Here is an 18,512-nt window from a genome sequence, read left to right as displayed (position 1 = left end):
AAGATAGTCTTAGTTTTTAGTACACCTACATAAAATTTTTGTACAAATGTCCAAAAAAGTATTTGAACAGTCTCTTTTTGATGGATAACTAGGTTAATCCCAGTTTTTTGTTATTGTGAAAAAAGGTTAAAATTAGTAAACCAGTACATAAATCGTTAGGCATGTGTATAGGTTTTTAGAGTGCATTTATTTAGCCTAAGGATATGTATATATGTAAATTTGATGAATATTGTCCAGTTGCCCTAATAGAACCTATTTCTTTGATTCATGTAAGTTTAAATTACCTCTCAGTCCAAATCCACCCTTCTGTACTTTTTTTCATGATACTGGGGCTAAGCCTCTGGAGCTTATATTTCTGCTGTGCCAGCTGGCTTACTATTCGGTTCCACCAGTATTCAATGCCAATGCCAGAAATAAAAAGCATCTTAAAAATATGAAAACAAATTGAAACAGGTTACAGGAAGATGACCTGAATCGTCTTGGCATCGATTTAATCACATGCAAGGAAAAAACAGCAAGTGCTCCACTCCCAAATGTCATATTGGATATTATGTAAATAAACAACTAACCAGAGTTGAAAATATAGGTTCACTCTTTCAGTAGATATGAAAAAAACCAAATGTGTGGGCATGTACCTTGGAGGATAATCTTCCATTCAGTGTCATGTTCATGAGATTGAGTGCCCAACTTCCCACTGGAGAATCCATGTAGGAGAGAAACACCTCCCCCATGTCCCTAGGCTCACAGAAAAGAGGCACATTGACCTAGATGCAGCCAATTGCATGCTTCCACCGGAGAAATTAATCTGATGGGAATGATGTGAACACAGTGAGACAGTTGGGAGCCATTTTGGTGGCTGCAGCATGTCCAGGGGCCGTGCCAGTTTTATGGAGCAGGGGTGTGGCGCTGTAGCAAGACTGTTCCTGCTGAATACGCCCTGCTCTTGGCCTCTGGGTTGCCTCGGTTCTGCCTTTTCTCCAAGTATAGCTTTACAGGCTCACACCAAGTGCCTGCATCCCCAGTATTCTTTCTGTAAATTACTAGAGTGACTTGCTTATCAACATAAATCCTGAGACAGGATTTTCCCCTGCGTCCATATATGCCAAATCATGGACAAACTGGCCAAAGATATGTACATGAAAAGTTAAACATTGTGAAAACTGGTTTTAGGGTGTTTTGATTCATGATTAATGATTGAAAGTGGTAGTTTTTGTAACCTCCTCTGTACCTCACTTATCAAAAGAGAAAATTCTAGCTTCCTCCTCTGGCAAGTAATGTCATTATTGGCTTTGCCAATAATGAATCCTCTTTCATGTAACATCAACCTCATCTGCTGTGATTTTGGGGTTTTGCCTCTAGAAACTGTTAGAGATAAGTTACGTGCAAATTTTCCTTCTATTAAAAAGTATGAGGAAGACAGGATCAAAAAGACTTAGTTCACCTGAATTGTCTAATTTAAGCTACTCATAAGTCACATTCTCAAGATATTTGGTGATAATACCGTGGCACTTTGGTGCCCAGCTAAATTCAGCATAATGTTAATTTAACTCACTGTGGACTCTAGAACCCACAATATTTATTCAGGATTAAATGTGGAACAGAAGAGAATAAACAAGACAGCAAGTACCAGATAATGCTCGTTGTCTCTCAGCTCCACACTCTTTTCTCCTATGTATTTCCAAGGTTAGAAACCTGTTGCCTACATATCAAAAACACCCCTGACATCTTGATACAATGGCAAATAATTTAAACATGTCCCTTGTCCTGGAAGAACTGAAAGTCTGTGGTGGAATCTGACAAATATTTATACTTACAGTGAGGATAATAGGTACATTTGTATCTAAGCATATTAAGATTGATTTAAGAGGCTGGGAGACTTAATGGAGAAAGTAATGTTTCAACGGAGAACAGAAGAAGGATATGAGTTACCTGAACAAAAGTAGAAGTATGTATTGTCAGGTGAGAAGTGTGGGAGCACAATAGGGAGAGTGAGGAAAATTCAACAAGGAAAAGCATGAAGAAAGGGCCAAAGATGGCAGAGCATGAAGCACTTCAGGGAGAGCATAAGCATGCAGTGGAATTTATTTGGCAATTACAAATTAGGATTGTAAGGAATTACAACAAAATGTTAACAGCAGTACATTTTGGATGATGTCTAAGGTGTGGCATAGAATTTAGGTTGAGGATCTTCTCAGTCCCCGCAGGGGCTCGAATATAATCAGGTGTCCAAAACTAAGGTTGGGCACCAATGGAAGAAGCTAGGGGAGATTGCAGCAGGCCAAAGAGGATGAAGGCTCGCAGAGATTTAGCATATGCCCACCAAATATTGAGTTTAGGAATAGGGCTGATATCTCTGCTTGATGGGCATAGATTCCCATATTGCCCATTTTGGTTACTTTCAGCTCAGAAGGGAATATAGATGAACCAACGAACACAAACTTCAGAACTTGTGACTGTGTATTACTGGGGAAGCATAGAAAGACACCTCCCTCTCCAAGGTAACCAGTCTGAGAAATTCTTGCTGTTTTCTACATACCTCTGTTATTTAGACGTAGAACACTAAATGAATTCACTGCTCTGATCTTTCTTTCAGTGATGACTCTCCTAAATTGCCTGAAGAAATAATTAGGGGTAATACTCATTGATTCATTAATTCAATCATTCTACAAAAAATTTTTGAACACCTATCATAGTAGGTGCTACGTGTGGGATATAATACAGAACAAAACAGAGTTCCCTACATTCATGAACTCACACTATGGTAAGGAATTGTAGTTATGAAATATCCTATTCTCCTAATTTTTATGATTGAATATCAAACAGAAAATAGATCAAAACGTGATTAAGAAAAATCAACCCATGAAGGGAGTAATTTGGTTTCACTCAGAGAAAAATGGCCCCTTTTCATTTGTGATTAATATTGTTCCTTTTTAAAGGAGAGAAGTTTTTTTGGTATCACCCCATCTTTCCCAAGTATCATCAGAATTACAATTGTAATTAACAAATGAAACGCACCAAATAATTTATTTCATTATGAAAGCTAATGATAATGGGTGTTTGCTAATGAAAATGTTCATGATGGGATTTACTCTGACTCACAGACGCTCCTAATAACAGTAGAAGAGGAAAAGTAAACTCTTAGCTAAGATCACTGAGAAAACCTGCCTGGAAGATTTTGATCTTCCAGCACCTGTTTCTAAAACTTTCTCTTCTATGTAGGATGGACAGAGTTGGAGGTTAAGACAGAAACCCAATAATGTTAAACTTGTTTAGTTGGCTAAAAGAACACAGATTTGGGGGAAACCTTTATGATCTAGGGCTAGGCCTAGATTTTTAAGACTTGACATCAAAAGCACAGTCTATAAAAGGAAAAATTTGTAAATTTAGACTCACCAAAATTAAATGTTTGGCTCTGTCAAATACCCTGTTAAAAGGATAAAAAGACACAGAGATAGGGAGAAAATATTTGCAAGCATATATCTCACAGACATATCAAGATTATGTAAAGAACTCTCAAAAACTTAAAAGTAAAAAAAAAGAAACAAGTAGAAAATGAGAAAAAGACATGAGTAGACATTTCACTAAAGAGGACATGCAGGTGGCAAATGAGCACATGAAAAGATGTTCAACATTATCAGGAAAACATAATTAAAACCACAATGAAACAACATTACATATTTATCAGAATGGCTAAAATAAAAGTGACAGCACCAAATGCTGACAATGATATAGAAAAACTGGGTCAGTCGTAAATTCCTGGTGAGAATATAAAGTATTATAATCACTCTGGAAAACAGTTTGTTTCTTCTAAAACTGAACACGTGATTACCTCGCAGTTAGAACCTTGGGCATATATCCCAAAGCAAGGAAAACTTTCTTCACACAAAAGTGTGGATGAACTATTGATACAGGCAACAACCTAGATGAATTTCAAGGGAATTATGCTGAGTGAAAAGAGTCAATCCCAAAAATGTTACATATTATATCATTCCATTTTTATAGTATTAATTAAATGAAAGAGTAATGCTGGTAGAGAGCAGATTAGTGGCTTAAGGATTAGCGTTTAAGGCTGGGAATGAAGTTTAAGGAGGAAAATGAACATCATAAGTTAAGAACATCACAAGGGATCTTTTTTTTTTTTTTTGTGGTACGCGGGCCTCTCACTGTTGTGGCCTCTCCCGTTGCGGAGCACAGGCTCCGGACGCGCAGGCTCAGCGGCCATGGCTCACGGGCCCAGCCGCTCCGCGGCATGTGGGATCTTCCCGGAGCGGGGCACGAACCCATGTCCCCTGCATCGGCAGGTGGACTCTCAACCACTGCGCCACCAGGGAAGCCCCAGAAGGGATCTTTGTGGTGATAAAACTGTTCTGCATATTGGCTGTGGTATCGAATACACAAGCCTACGTATGTGATAAAAACTGTACAGAATTAAACACACACACAGGGACTTCCCTGATGGTGCAGAGGTTAAGAATTCACCTGTCAATGCAGGGGACATGGGTTCAATCCCTGGTCTGAGAAGATCCCACATGCTGTGGAGCAACTAAGCCCACGCACCACAAATACTTAGCCTGCGCTCTAGAGCCAGCAAGCCACAACTACTGAAGCCTGCATGCCCTAGATTCTGTGCTCCGCAACAAGAGAAGCCACCGCAATGTGAAGCCCACGCACCGCAATGAAGAGTAGCCCCCACTTGCTGCAACTGGAGAAAGCCCGCGCACAGCAAGGAAGACGCAACGTAGCCAAACACACACACACACACACACACACACACACACACACACACACACACACATACACACACGCATACATGAATGAATAAAAGTAAAACTGGGAGAATCTGAATAAGATCAACGCACTGTATCAGTGTCAATATCCTGGTTGTGCTATTATACTATAGTCTTAGGATGTTACCATTGGGGGAAATTGAATAGAGGATACATGGGATCCCTGCATTATTTTTATAACTGCATGTTAATCTACTATTTAAAAGGTTTAATTTTTTAAAAAAGATAAAAGATATAGGCTTTTATCTCAGAAACAGAGAAATTAAGGCATTTAAAGGAATTTGTAAATTTTATTCTCCTTGAAACTAAAATCTTAGGATATCGCCCATTTAGATTAATTTTATTGTTATCTTGAATTTAACTTGAGATGAACAATATCAATGTAATCAACGTTGTATGTACTAGAACAGCTTTCTTAAACTTTAGTGTGTCCTTAGCACAGATTGTTATGGGGCATCCTATGTGCATGTTGCTCCTACCTGAATAAATTTCCCCACTAATAAAGCCACCCAACACACCAAGGGATTCCAAAGATTCAAAATGGGCCCACTAGAAGTGTGTGTTTTTCATCTCACATCAGTACAGGTTGATGAAAATAAAGTTACATTCAAACAACTTAGGCTCAGTATTCAGAATCAAAGAGTTGGTAATATATGCCCGATCCCTACATGCTTTTATGACTCATTCTCCTTGTGTGTACGAGGTTGCCCATGCCCAACAGGGCCAAAATCCACCTTTCTTCCCTACCCCTTCCACTACTTCTGCATCCAAATAACTTTTTAGTTATTCTTCACCTGGACTATCCTTCCAGAAATTTCTCTTCAGTTCTCTCCATTCTCCAAAGCATCCGTACTCTTCCTTTCCAGGGAAGATTTCTACCAGCTTTATAGCAACGAAAGCGTCATACAATCCTGAACATAAAGGAGAAAGGAAGACCAAGGCTTCAAAATACTCAGTTTCTGGGCTGCTTAAAGATTTAGGAACTCCATCATCTCCATATCACATATCACACATCACATATCACAGTGATTGGTGATATGACCCACTCAAGTGAATCACAGATGTTTTTAATCTGTGATTCACTTGGATTTTTATTATTTAGATTAAGCCTACAATTTCATCTAAAACTCAATAAAGATTGTGTTATTTACCAAAGCAAGTAAAATCAATACTTATTTAGCAGGAGTTCAGATGAACCCAGAGGAGATTCATAATGTCTGATGAAGTTGTGGATTTCATTCATTCATGGTGAGATGATCTGATTTGGCTCCATATTTATTTGTTAGGATGAATGCTTCATGAGGACTAGAACCATATCTGCATAGCTCAGTGCTGTATCCCCAGTGCCAAATGCAGGGCCCAGTACATTATAGATGCTCATTTAAATGCTTCTTACAGGGATATGTGGAAAAGGATAAAAGCATTGAAAGTGGCCACCATCCAAAGCAGCAGATGTGTGTGGGAGGTGGGAAACGAGGGACCAAGGAAGGGGAATTCTGTGTCAGGGCCTGGTAACAGCCTTGGAGAATGTGGCTGTACTACCATGGGCTGGTCTCTGAGCTGTGGCAAGAGAGGGCAGCAGGCACATCTGACAGAAACTCAGGGGCAAGAGCAGCTGATCTTCTGCTCTGCAGAGCAGTGTATCCTCCAGTCTTGGGGTACAGGGAAGGTTGCAGAAGGGAGTAGTGTGCTGCCAGTGAGACGACTGGTTCCTGAGCACAAGATCTTTCTGGAGATTCCCAGAAATTCTTGAGGAAATTTCACAGGAGTTGAATTCCTGCATTAGCTAGTGGAAGTACAAAAGCAGAAGTGGAAGCAGACAAAAATGATCTATTTTAATGAATCATTAGTAGTTTTTAAATCTTAGAATTAGAGGTCATCTAGTGCAACCACCCCCATCCATGGTGAAATACCTTTTAAGACATTTCTGGCAAATGATCGTTCAGCTTCTTCCCAGTTATTTCTAGTCATGATCACTTGGAAGAAGAGCCATCTCAGATTATAGATATCATGAATCTGACAAGACCCCAGACTCTATTAAATGGGTATAAATCACCTGCAAAACACACAAACCCTTTAAAATGTTGCAAAGCAGTAAAACAATAATTGCTTTTAATTTGCGGAATATTAAGTTCCTGTGGGGAGCAGGATTATAATTTAAACTTCGTGAGGCTCTTCTTGCCCTCTAGAAATTAATTAACTTGGCGAGGAGACAAATCACCCAATCACATTGCTATTAGAGGACCAGTATGTATAGGATTTTGAAATACCTATATTTGTTTCACAAAAAATTGTGAAATTTTAATTATGATAGTTATAAGCTTCTTAATGTGATTTTTAAATACAAAAAAAGAAAAAGCCAGGTCAGTGCAGGAATGGAGACACAACTCAGAAGAGAAACTTTTAAACACTGAACCAAGTAATTACTTAAGCAGCCACCAGGTTGTGCTGGTGACTCAGTGAAGTTGTTTTTAAAAAAAGTGAATTTAGTTTAAAATTTATATTTTGCATATTTTTAGGCCCCTAAATGTATAACCAGAGATTTTACATAACTCATTATATAAAATTTTCAATTCATTGTTAAAACACATAAACTTTAAAAAAAGATGTGTTTTAGAGCAAAATTTAAATTAAGCAGGTTGAATATATTCAATTTGCAAAACTTATTGGATGCTTACTACGTTATGTGGTGAAGAAAGAATGGATGAGACATGGTAATCACAATATAAATAACATACACAAATATAAACTAATTATTCCAATTTAACAAATAAGTTGAATCTAAGCTCCGAGTATTTTTTGTTTTGTTTTGTTTACTGCTCTCTCCCCCAGACCTGGAATATAGTAGGAATACAATAAAAAGTTGAGTGAAAGAAAGATTTTATAAGTTAGTGATTATATAATGTATATTTATAGAAAGTGTCTGAACATAAAATCTAGTTTTAAATGCTCACCAATATAACTTATGATCTAAATTTATTCCTATAAAACAGTGTGTTTAACCATCTTAAAACCATTTGATAAAAATTTAAATTTTACAAATCCCAAGGCTCTGATATATGCCTCCAAGGAGTAATTTTATTTGCCATTCTTTAGAATAAGTGGTGTTAAGAAGATAAATTCTTTTAGGTATTCTCGCCAGAGTATTTTATATCACTAAATTGCATTATGACATTATTTGTACTTAATTTACTTTCAAATATATAAAATAATGTGACGATAATTTTTTTTTTAACTATACACAGTGTCCCTAAAGATTCTGACCTATTCCCAGAATGAGGTTGATCCATTCTCCAGTCTCGTTAGAGTTATTGTTGAAAACAAAGCAAGGTTAAGTGTTCCCTTGTAGCTGGCTTTCTTCATCCAGCCCTGGAGACAAACTTTTTAAGGACATGTGCAAGTGTCTATTTTGGACTCTTAAACCAAAGTAAACTATATCTCACTCACAGGGATTTGGGGCACCAACACTGTGTCCATCCTCTCTTTCATGCTGATTTGCAACCATTTCTCCAGATTGTCATGCTCTCTGGTCCTCTCATATTTCTCTATTTCATATTCCTGTTTCTTTACATTCCTTTCTAGAAAGCGATGTGTACTTGTGCAAAAAAGCGTAGGAGTTGGAGTCCAATAAAGTGGAGTTTAAAAATAGGATCTACCACATTCTCGTGACCTTCAGCAGATTCTTAACTCTGGAATTCAGTTTACTCCTCTATAAAAGATGATAGCCAGGAGAATACACATTATTTCTACCTTCTAAGAAGCTAAAGGCAAGTGGGAGTTGCATGGAAAGGTACAGTCCACTGCTAGGAAATTTCTCTGCCACATTTCTTTCCTTTTTCAAAGAGGAATAAAAGATCTTCATTTGCACTAGGGAGCTGTTTTGCACAGTTAAGAAAACAAAGAAACTTCATGCTGCAGATAGCCCTTTGGCCCTTAGCTAAGGACAATATACTGTGGTTTTTGCTCTTAAAATTGTGAAACCCAGAATATTTGTCCAGAACTTGGAAACAGCTAGAAAATAAAAGGAGCTATAAATACAAATGAATAAGACAGTGAAATGTTACATTTTACCTAATATAGCATGAGTTACTCAGGGCCAGGAAAGAAATATGACAAATGAAATGTCTCTGTGAATTTAGTCCGAAGAGGGCAGGCAGTTTGATGAGCATTATATATAGCTAGAAATAAAAGTAAATGGAGTAAGTCCAATAGGGTTTTTAGTTCTAGCTGAGAGAGAGAGAGAGAGAGAGAGAGAGAGCGAGAGAGAGAGATCGATCCAAACTTCAAACTGGCTCTATCAAGATCTATTTTATAAGGTGAATTTAATCACAATTGTATGATGAATTGATATCTTCTCAGCATCTATGGAGATGATCATATGATTTTTCTCTTTAGCCCTATTAATAAATAAATTATATTAGTAGATTTCCTAATATTGAACCATCATGCAGCCTTGTAATAAACCCTACTTAGATATGATGAGCTACTGTTTTTTTCTGCTGCTGAAATATCTGCTACTATTTTATTTAGGATTTTTGTATTGATTTCATAAATGAGGTTGGTCCTTTTTTGTATGCAATCTTGTGGATTTTGGCATCAGTGTTATACTTATAAAAGTAATTTTGGAGTTTTTCTTCTTTTTTTAGGCTTTAGATCAGTTTAAATAGTATTGGAATTATTTGTTCTTTGGTAGAATTCTTCTGTGAAACCATTTGGGACTGGTATATGACTCTTGACAACTTTATTTTATGGAATTGGACTCTTTAGGTTTTCTACATGTTACAGCATTAGTTTTACTGAATCACATTTTCCTAGAAAATGGACTTTTCATCCAGGCTTTTTAATTCATTTGAATAGAGCAAAACAAAGTAGTTTGAAGTTTTTTATTTCCTCCATTTCTAATTCTCCCATATTTCTTAAATTTAGTATTTGTTCCCCTTCCTTTTTTTTCTGAGTTTAGAATAGATAGTAGTTGATCTATTTATTAATTCTACTATTTTCTGTTTTCTAATTCAGTATTTTTTATTTTAACTTTATTAATTCCTACCCTCTGTTTTCATTTTCTTGGTTTTATTATGTTTTTTCCTGATTTATTAAGTGCTTAATTTATTTTCATTGTTCTCTTTATTGATACAGTATTTAAGGTTATATGTTATATTTCTGCTTTAGCAGTACACAAATCCCATGAGTTGTGAAATGTTGCATTTTCATATCCATTTTCTAGATGTTTTGTAATTTTGCAGTTTTCTCTCACGTGTAAGTACCTTTAAAGTTAGTTTTTATTATTTAGATAATAGAGTACTTTTTTTTCCTTGATTACTTATGTAATTAAGTTTTAGTTTTGTTACACAGTGATCAGATGACATTGTGCTATTTCTAATATATAACATTTATTGAGGTTTGCTTTTATGACCTAATAGCTATTCAATTTATGTGACTGTCTTGACCTCTTAATAAGAAGATGTGTTTCTAGTTTCTAGGAAACAGAGCTACACACACACACACACACACACACACACACGTACAGATGATTTATATACAGTATATCATGTAAATGATATATATAAATTATATTTTTCTGATTCTTATATATAGACAGGATTTTCTATGTCTTTTTCTGTTTTTTCAGTAACCTTGTTTTATCATGAACTGAGAAAGATAACTTAAAGTTTCCTTCCGTTAGTGTGTCTTTGTCTTCTTATAGGTCCTGCTGTTTTACTATTTAGGGCATAGAGAGTCACAACGCTCACATATACATTGTAAAATTTACCCTGTAACATTATAGTTTTCTTGCTTAACAGTTTTGGCCTGACTTCCATTCTAGTTGATACCCATATTATTGATACTTGTTCGTTTGTTCATTTGTTTGCATTTACTTAGTATGTCTTTGGCCACTATTTTATTATCAATCTTTCTGAATCACTTGGTTTTAGATAGGTTTTTGCATGTAACATGGATTTGTATTTCGCTTTATGGTCCACTCTAATCCTTTTTCAACTAATAAAGAGGTGAGGACTTTTACATTTATTTATATATGTTTGCTTTAGTTCTATCATAGTATTTTATGTTATGACTTCTCATTTTATATTTACATTATTTTACGTCACTAACTACGTGATTTGCCTTTCTTCCTCCTTATGTGTGTGAAATTTTGGTTTGTACTTTTGTAATGGTGCATGCTTTTATAATAACTTTATTAATACCCTTACTGTGTCTGTTATCACTATAATTTAATGATACAACTAATACATTTCCTCTTCTTATCCTCTCTGCTCCCTTTTCTCCACCATCAAGTTTTAGCCAAAAATAATTCTTCCTTAGTGTCTATTTTACACTATTAAATATACTTATTCTTTTATTAATTGTCAGCTTGTAAATACTCTTGTCCCTCCTCCAAGGAGATGTCAAATTGTTCTAAGTAGGCAAATGTCCTAATTCGGATTCTCAGTTTTCAGAAAGTAGTATCAATCAAACCCTCCTCAGCTTATTTATTAATTAGGGCATGTGGTTGTACATATTAATGGAAAAAAGACAGTTTGAAGTCCTAGTGATCCCATTAAGTGAAATCTTGAACTCTTCACCTGTGACTTAGTGAGAATTTAGTGAATATCAGTTGAACCCATAAATGGTTGGGTGAATCTTAAAAGATAAGCAAGTCTTCTTGCTGTTCTGTGAAATTATGGATTTCCTAGCCTAATTTTTCTTGTCATATTTCTCTGTTAGCTGTCAATGAGCCCCGCTGTCCGTGGCCCTATTTAAGTTGCATTTTTAAAATAAATTTATTTATTTATTTATTTATTATTTTTTTTTTTTTGGCTGTGTTGGGTCTTCATTGCTGCGTGCAGGCTTTCTCTAGTTGTGGTGAGCAGGGGCTACTCTTTGTTGTGGTACGCGGGCTTCTCATTGCGGTGGCTTCTCTTGTTGCAGAGCACGGGCTCTAGGTACAGAGGCTTCAGTAGTTGTGCTTTGCGGGCTCTAGAGCGCAGGCTCAGTAGTTGTGGTGCACAGGCTCAGTTGCTCCGCGGCATGTGGGATCTTCCCCGACCAGGGCTCAAACCCGTGTCCCCTGCATTGGCAGGCGGATTCTTAACCACTGTGCCACCAGGGAAGCCCTTGAATTGCATTTTTGTGTGCCCTCAGTAACTTTGTTCTTGGTATGGTTCCCAATGGCAGCAGAGTATATGCTACCCAAAATATACCATGCTGGTATAAGGATTTTGAACTGAATCCTTATTTAGAAAATACTATTTAGAAAAAGTAGATATAAGAAAATCTCTCCCTATTTACCTAAAAGCAGCACATAAATGTGTAGAGGTGTTTCTCTCTCTTCTCTACCAGAAGGGACAGAAGTTAGGGACAGAAGTTAATCACTGGAGACAACTCTAGACCCTTCTAAACCCAGAGACCTCACCAGCAGAACCTACATTAAAAAACATTACTAATTAGACCTTATCCTCCATTAGTTTTCCCCATATATTTCCCACAGTTTACTACCCCAGAAGCTCAAAACCCTTTTCCTCTATCTTGTAATTTCTCTACAAATTTATTCTTTGTTAAGATGCTATTTAAGCCCAAGTTCTAACCACCCCTTGGAGTTACTCATCCCTGAATACTCCTGTGTGTATGTACACCACGCATGTTAATACACTTCTGTTTGTTTTTCTCTTGTTAATCTCTCTTTCATCATTCTAATTTTAGGGCCCTAGTCAATGAACCTAAGATGGATAGAGGAAAGTTTATTTTTCTCTCCTACCATTTCTAATAAACACCTACAAATCAAGAGGGAGCGTCTCAAAGCATAAGAAAATAAGAGCTTCAATTACCAGAAGTCCCTTTATACTAAAAAGACAAAGATAACTGTAATGTGAGAGATTTAGCAATATTAATAACTCTGTCTCTCTCTCTCTCCCTTACACTTGAAACCAAGTATAACTAAGTAAGGAAGCCATAATAGGGATGGAAGGTGCTCACTTCTGAACTGCTCTCTCCTGGCAAGTGGAACCAATTCTGTCCTTTGGTACACATTGCTGATTGCCTACCCAATAGCCATTTACTGTTTCTTAATTAATAACAAAATCCTAACGTTTTTCCTGGATGGCAGTCTTCTGAAGTTGAATGCCAAGTTTCCCAGTCTCCCTTGTAAGTAGGGGTGGCTAGTGAGATGTCAGTGAAAGTCACTCATTGAATAAGCAAAGCACCCTTTGCCCTCCTTTGCCCCTTTGTCTTCTTGCTGGTTGGACTGTGGACAAAATCATATGAGGTCTAGCAGCCATATGGAAGCCATGATGCATCCACGAGAATGAAGTCCCTGCTAAGAAGAGAAGAAAGAGAGAGACACTGAGTTCTTGGTGACTCTGCCATATCAGCCCTGGACTCCCTACTTCTAGATGCCTTTTATGTTAGAGAAAAATGGACCTTCATGTGTTTAAGCCACTGCAGTCACACTTACGTTATCAGCAGCTGCAGCATTTAGTAAATGACGGATTTCTTTTATGGAAGTGTGAGGGGAGAGAGGGCGATGTTTGTCGATCTAACACGTGGGCTAAGGCTTAGCACTGAACAGGCATCACTGCCCCACAGCCTAGAGCAGTGCCTTTCACTCCCAAGCTCCACTGGAAAGTTCTTCGCGGACTTGGTGTCTGTCACTTACCTCTGTGTTCTCCTACCTATTTAGAATGTAGGAGAATGTGTAGTTTATTGTAGTTTATCAAGAATAGTTTATTCTTTTCTATTCTCCAAAACTACGTCACCATCAAATTATTACATAATTCTGTTTGGTATCTGACGATACTTTCATATTTCTAGTTATAACTAATTGTAGGTTATAAACATAGATCCAAACTAGAGTTATGGATTTAGGAGTCAAACATGTGGTTGTGGGAGCCGCGGGAGCTGGAAAGGCGTCCCAGGAAGAGCCAAAAGGAGAAGTAGACCAAAGACTGAACCCAGAGGAATCCTGACTTTAATAATGCTTCCTAGAGAGAAAATTTCACTTGCTGAAAGTCAAAATGTCACGATGTCATGAGGTGACAGAATATCGCTGTTGTGGCAGAGGGACCCACTTTAGGACATCTGACACAGAGCGTCCAATCATGTTTTTCACTTACTGTAAAGCAGAAGCCCCCAAACCTGTTCCTATTTGTTGACCATTTATGAACCAGCAGTTCCTCAACACCAACCTCGAAGGGTATGCAAGATGACCCGTCCTTAGTTTGTGACAGAGGTGAAGGTCTTCATAATTTATGAAATGTTGTCTTTTATGTGGGAGAAATAAATGGCTCTTACTGGCTATTACAAGAACCAGGAAAAGAGCCTCTGAGTTTTTGTCGTTTCAGATCTTCAGTGACAAAGGGTTCCAAGCCGGTGCCTCATTAAGTCATACTTATGCTTTCACCTCTAGTTACCCCAATGCCAATATGGGATGAATGTAAATAAAGCTATTCTTAGGCTTTAATGAACTTATTTCATAATTATTCCTTTCCACTCACATCCTTATGGCTTTGCTTTGCCCCTTATTTCCACTCATTTATACTAATGGTAATTTTTTCCTTTATGCATATCAAATTATATTTATCCTTATTGTTCCTTATTCTTGACTCTTACTAATATCCCCAGGTCTCCACATGCCTAGACCTAGATAGTCCTCTGGAGGGTAGAGTTCAGCTAAGTCCAGAGGACTGACTAGCAGTGGTTCAGCATGGCATTAACACAATTGCAGTAAGTGAGTTAATATATGTCAGGCACCTTAAACAGTGCCCAGACATAGAGTGCTCAATAAAGGTTAAGTATCATTTTTATCATAATCCAGATATAATCCAAGTATTGGATTTTTCTACCTTCAAAAACGCCCTCCCTTTAGCATATTTGGAGAAAATAAGTTTTATCTCACATCTCCTCCTTAGTCAGTTCCTTGCTGCAGGTGCTTCTCTGTGCTGTTCTCTGCTGTATCTCAGGATGCGTTGCTTCTGGCCATGACCTGGAACACTTGAACTACCTTTCTTCTCAGTACGATGCTGCCACTTCTAACAAGTGTCAGCAGAGAGAGAAATGTGAGAAAGGTCTTACATCTCTTGTTTCCTCGTTTCTCATACCGGTATACACTCTGCAGCTATCCAATTTTATGGGTGAGTTGGAAAAATATAAGCAAAGCAGAATATACAAACCGAGTACTTTATATGACTCTTCGGTATCCAAAAGTACCAAATGCTCTTTACAGATGATCTCATGGACACCCCAAGTTCTAGTCTTTACACAGAGAGGGTCCCATTCTTCTGACCCCACCATGAGTCTCCATTCTCCCATCTTTCCATGTGGGTTGGTTTGGCCCTAAGTTCACTTTCCTGCCAACACACAGGGAAGTTTATGAGGGTGTACTCCTCAAAATCTGAGCTATCCATTATAGAATAGCAGAATCTTCAACAGAGTAGTACAGAGCAGTCTTTGGCACTCAAAATCAGGATTGCTTCCAAGTCTTCCTGCAAGTGGAAAGTGTAATGTGACTCCTCTTTCTTCCTGATTCTCTAATAGTTAACTATAATACACACACACGTACATACACACAGTCTCAGAGACAGTAATATCTAAATCTATTGTAAATAATAAAAGAATTGTCCTAAATGCCTATAATATGCACAGTATCTCAGGCAGGATAGAGGTAGCAGTTAACATAATCTTGTAAATCCATGGAATTTCTCCCTTATTCTTTTGCTTTCAGCCTTAGAGCCCAGGGCCCAAGAATTTGGCTCAGTTATAAGCTACCTACCCCATGGTTACCAATCCATGGCCTAAGAGTTTTGAAACTTTGAAAAGAAAGATTTTAGGTTTGATTTATCTTTACATTTCAGGCCATGTAGAGAACTCTTAAGTGAGGCGTTCTCTTGTGTGTACATGGATGTATATGAAAGGGATGATTTACAATCTTCCTCGCCAAGCAACCTCTCTAAGAGTTGGGAGACTTACCTTACCTATGGCCCAGATCTACCTTTCGTCTTTGGTCAGCCTGCTCCCATAACTGAAGAAAAAATAAATTCACTCTCCTGGACCTTCATGCCACCACCTGCCCCATCTCCCAGCCAGAAAAGTTGCTTGGACAAACCCGTTTAGCCTACCAAGAAAAGGATGGAAGGCATAGAGCCTCATCTTGCTCATCTCTTGGACCTAGTATAGAGTCCAGTAAACAATAGGCACTTAATAGATGCTAAATTGCATGCAGTGAACCAGTATAAACCTCAAAAAGAGTATAAGCAAGGGATGTGCGATTTTTTAAAGTAGAGAGAACATCCCCCTTAAGGAAACAAGATTAAAATTCCTACACCTGTATATAAAAAGATTCTTGAGTATGATGCTTACTGGTACATAACTGATACAAACAGAACCATCAGAAGAGCACTCTCTCCAGGGTTTTTCTCAGAGCAACTTTAACATCCTTATTCCTCAAACTGTAGATCAGAGGGTAAGCATGGGAACCACACTGGGGTAGAAGACTGAGGCAAATTTACTCTGGTCCATAGATCCAGGAAAAAAGGTTTTCAAATAGGTGAATGCCCCTGACCCAAAGAACAGAGTCACAGCAACGTGGGAGCCACATGTGCTAAAGGCTTTGGACCTGCCCTCAGTGGAAGGAATACGGAGGATACTGGAGAGAATCAAAGCGTGAGATGAATATACTGATAAGGGGTATTGTGATGACCACGCCAACAACAATAAAAAACACCAGCTCATTGACATGGATGCTGGCGCAGGAGAGCTGCAAGAGGGGGAGGACTTCACACAGGTAATGGTCAACGATGTTGGAATCACGGAAGGTCAGTCTCAGTATGCTTCTGGTGTGGGCCATGGCCCCAGAAAACCCTATCACATACGAACCAAACATCATCAGAGAACAGACATGAGGCGACATGGTGACCATGTACAGCAGAGGATTGCAGATAGCCACATAGCAATCATAAGCCATCGATACCAACACACAGCACTCAGAATTGACAAAGAAACAGAAGAAAAATAGTTGAGTCATGCATCCCACGTAAGAAATGATGTTTTCTGACACAAAATCGTTCAGCATTTTGGGGGTAAACACACAGGAAAAACAGATCTATAAAAGACAAGTTGAAGAGGAAAAAGTACATAGGAGTGTGAAGGCTAGAATTCAGCCCAGTTAAGGTGATCAAGCCCAAGTTGCCCACCACAGTAAACACATAGATCCCTAAGAACAGTAGGAAGAGGGGAAGCTGCAGCTCTAATTGTTCTGATAATCCCACAAGGATAGACTCAGTCACTGAGGAGCTGTTTCTCAGAGCCATTCTCTTCTGGGGAGCTGTCTGTGGAAACAAGGGGCAAAATACATAGACTGGTTATAGGCACAAGCATGGCTGATGGAAGAAAGGTCTAGAAGATGAGCCAGTGCATGGATGCCCTCCTTTGTGCCTTTCTTCTCTCATCTATGCCCCCCCCCCACCAGGCTATTGACAATGTGTCTGTGGCTATATCTCAGCTCCCCTGGGTTGATCGTGAATCCAAGCTAGAGTCTGTTACCATGGGCAGCAAGAGTTCTGTCCCCACCTGGGAGATGAGGGGATGGAGCCCCTGAATCGGCTGCCCAGCAGCTCTCAGAAAGACCTTCCAAGAGCCAGCAGGAGTACAACCCGAGCCCACTGCCTCAGGCTCAGAGACAGGAGCTCTCCTGTCGCCATTGTCTCCATTCATCCTGCCTCCCTCTCCCAACTAGATACGGGGTTCCCGCCATGGGGAGAAAGCCAAGAGTGTCCCCTCTGTTTGCACCTCCTACCTTCCTCCTCTCAGTCCCTTCACTGCATTTCACACCAGAGTCAGTGTTAAGAGTAGGGAAGGGCTCAATACATCCCAGACCCCTTATTTGTGAGTTTAAAAGAAAGCCATCAGGAAAATAGGAGTCAGACATTCACCTTCCTCCTCCTTGCCCCCCAAAGTCCTGGGCCCTATGCAATCTCTTTTTCCATTATCTCAAAGGAGAAAATGGTGTTAGTGCATAAAGAAGACAGCCTCAAGCTTTAACTCTTCTGATTCCGTTGGTGCTGAGAATCAGAGCTTTTACAGACCCCAGTCTCCAAGGTGCTCTAGGAACAGACCAAGATTTCTGTTTGTGGATTTTCCCAGATGGTATATGCATCAACTTTAGGAGAAAAAAAACAGCAAGGCTCATTTTCACCAGAACCCCAGCTGGCATATCATGAAGAACTTTATGCTACTTGATGGTCTCAGGGATCTGATTAGATACAGTTTCAACCCCCTGGGAATTTCTCAGAGATGTGTCCCTACAGGGAAGAAATTGTACTGTCTTTGTTTACAGCCTGGATGATGATGTTTACCTAGCATCTTGGGACGCAGGTGTTCTACTCAGACTTCTCCTTATCTCCAAGGACTTCATGTTGTTTAGTGTTGAATTGGAGGGGGGGACCCTCAGTTTTCCTATCCTTCATTAAAGCTTGACACTTACACTTGACATTAAGAGAGGATGATCCCAAACTAATTTCAGCCACTATTTCTAAATTTTCAAAAGGAGTTTTGAGAATAGGACAAAAAAAAAGTTAGGTCAGACTTGTAGGTGATATGGAAAGCACCTCAGACAAAATGTTTCTAGCACCATGAGCTGCTCAGAACAGTGGAGACACCCCCCGCCCCAAACACCACCTACCCTCAGCTCTACTAAGGGCCATAGGCCAGCTTTTACTATATATGAAGAGATTAAAA

At 38.7% G+C, this 18,512-nt stretch overlaps 1 protein-coding gene across 1 annotated transcript; it reads right to left on the bottom strand.

The window, feature by feature from the left end:
* Positions 1 to 16,164: 16,164 nt before the first annotated feature.
* On the bottom strand, positions 16,165 to 17,089 carry LOC113606986 (olfactory receptor 8B4-like). Its single transcript, XM_027081856.1, is given in 4 exon segments — positions 16,165 to 16,241; positions 16,244 to 16,440; positions 16,442 to 16,876; positions 16,878 to 17,089. Coding segments are annotated over 4 exon segments (918 nt in total). The 5' UTR covers positions 17,087 to 17,089.
* Positions 17,090 to 18,512: the final 1,423 nt, after the last annotated feature.

The sequence above is a fragment of the Aethalodelphis obliquidens genome, unplaced genomic scaffold (assembly GCF_003676395.1).
Source record: "Aethalodelphis obliquidens isolate GAN/ISIS:26980383/991018 unplaced genomic scaffold, ASM367639v1 scaffold46, whole genome shotgun sequence".
Lineage (NCBI taxonomy): Eukaryota > Metazoa > Chordata > Mammalia > Artiodactyla > Delphinidae > Aethalodelphis > Aethalodelphis obliquidens.
This window is presented reverse-complemented; position numbering and strand designations above follow the sequence as displayed.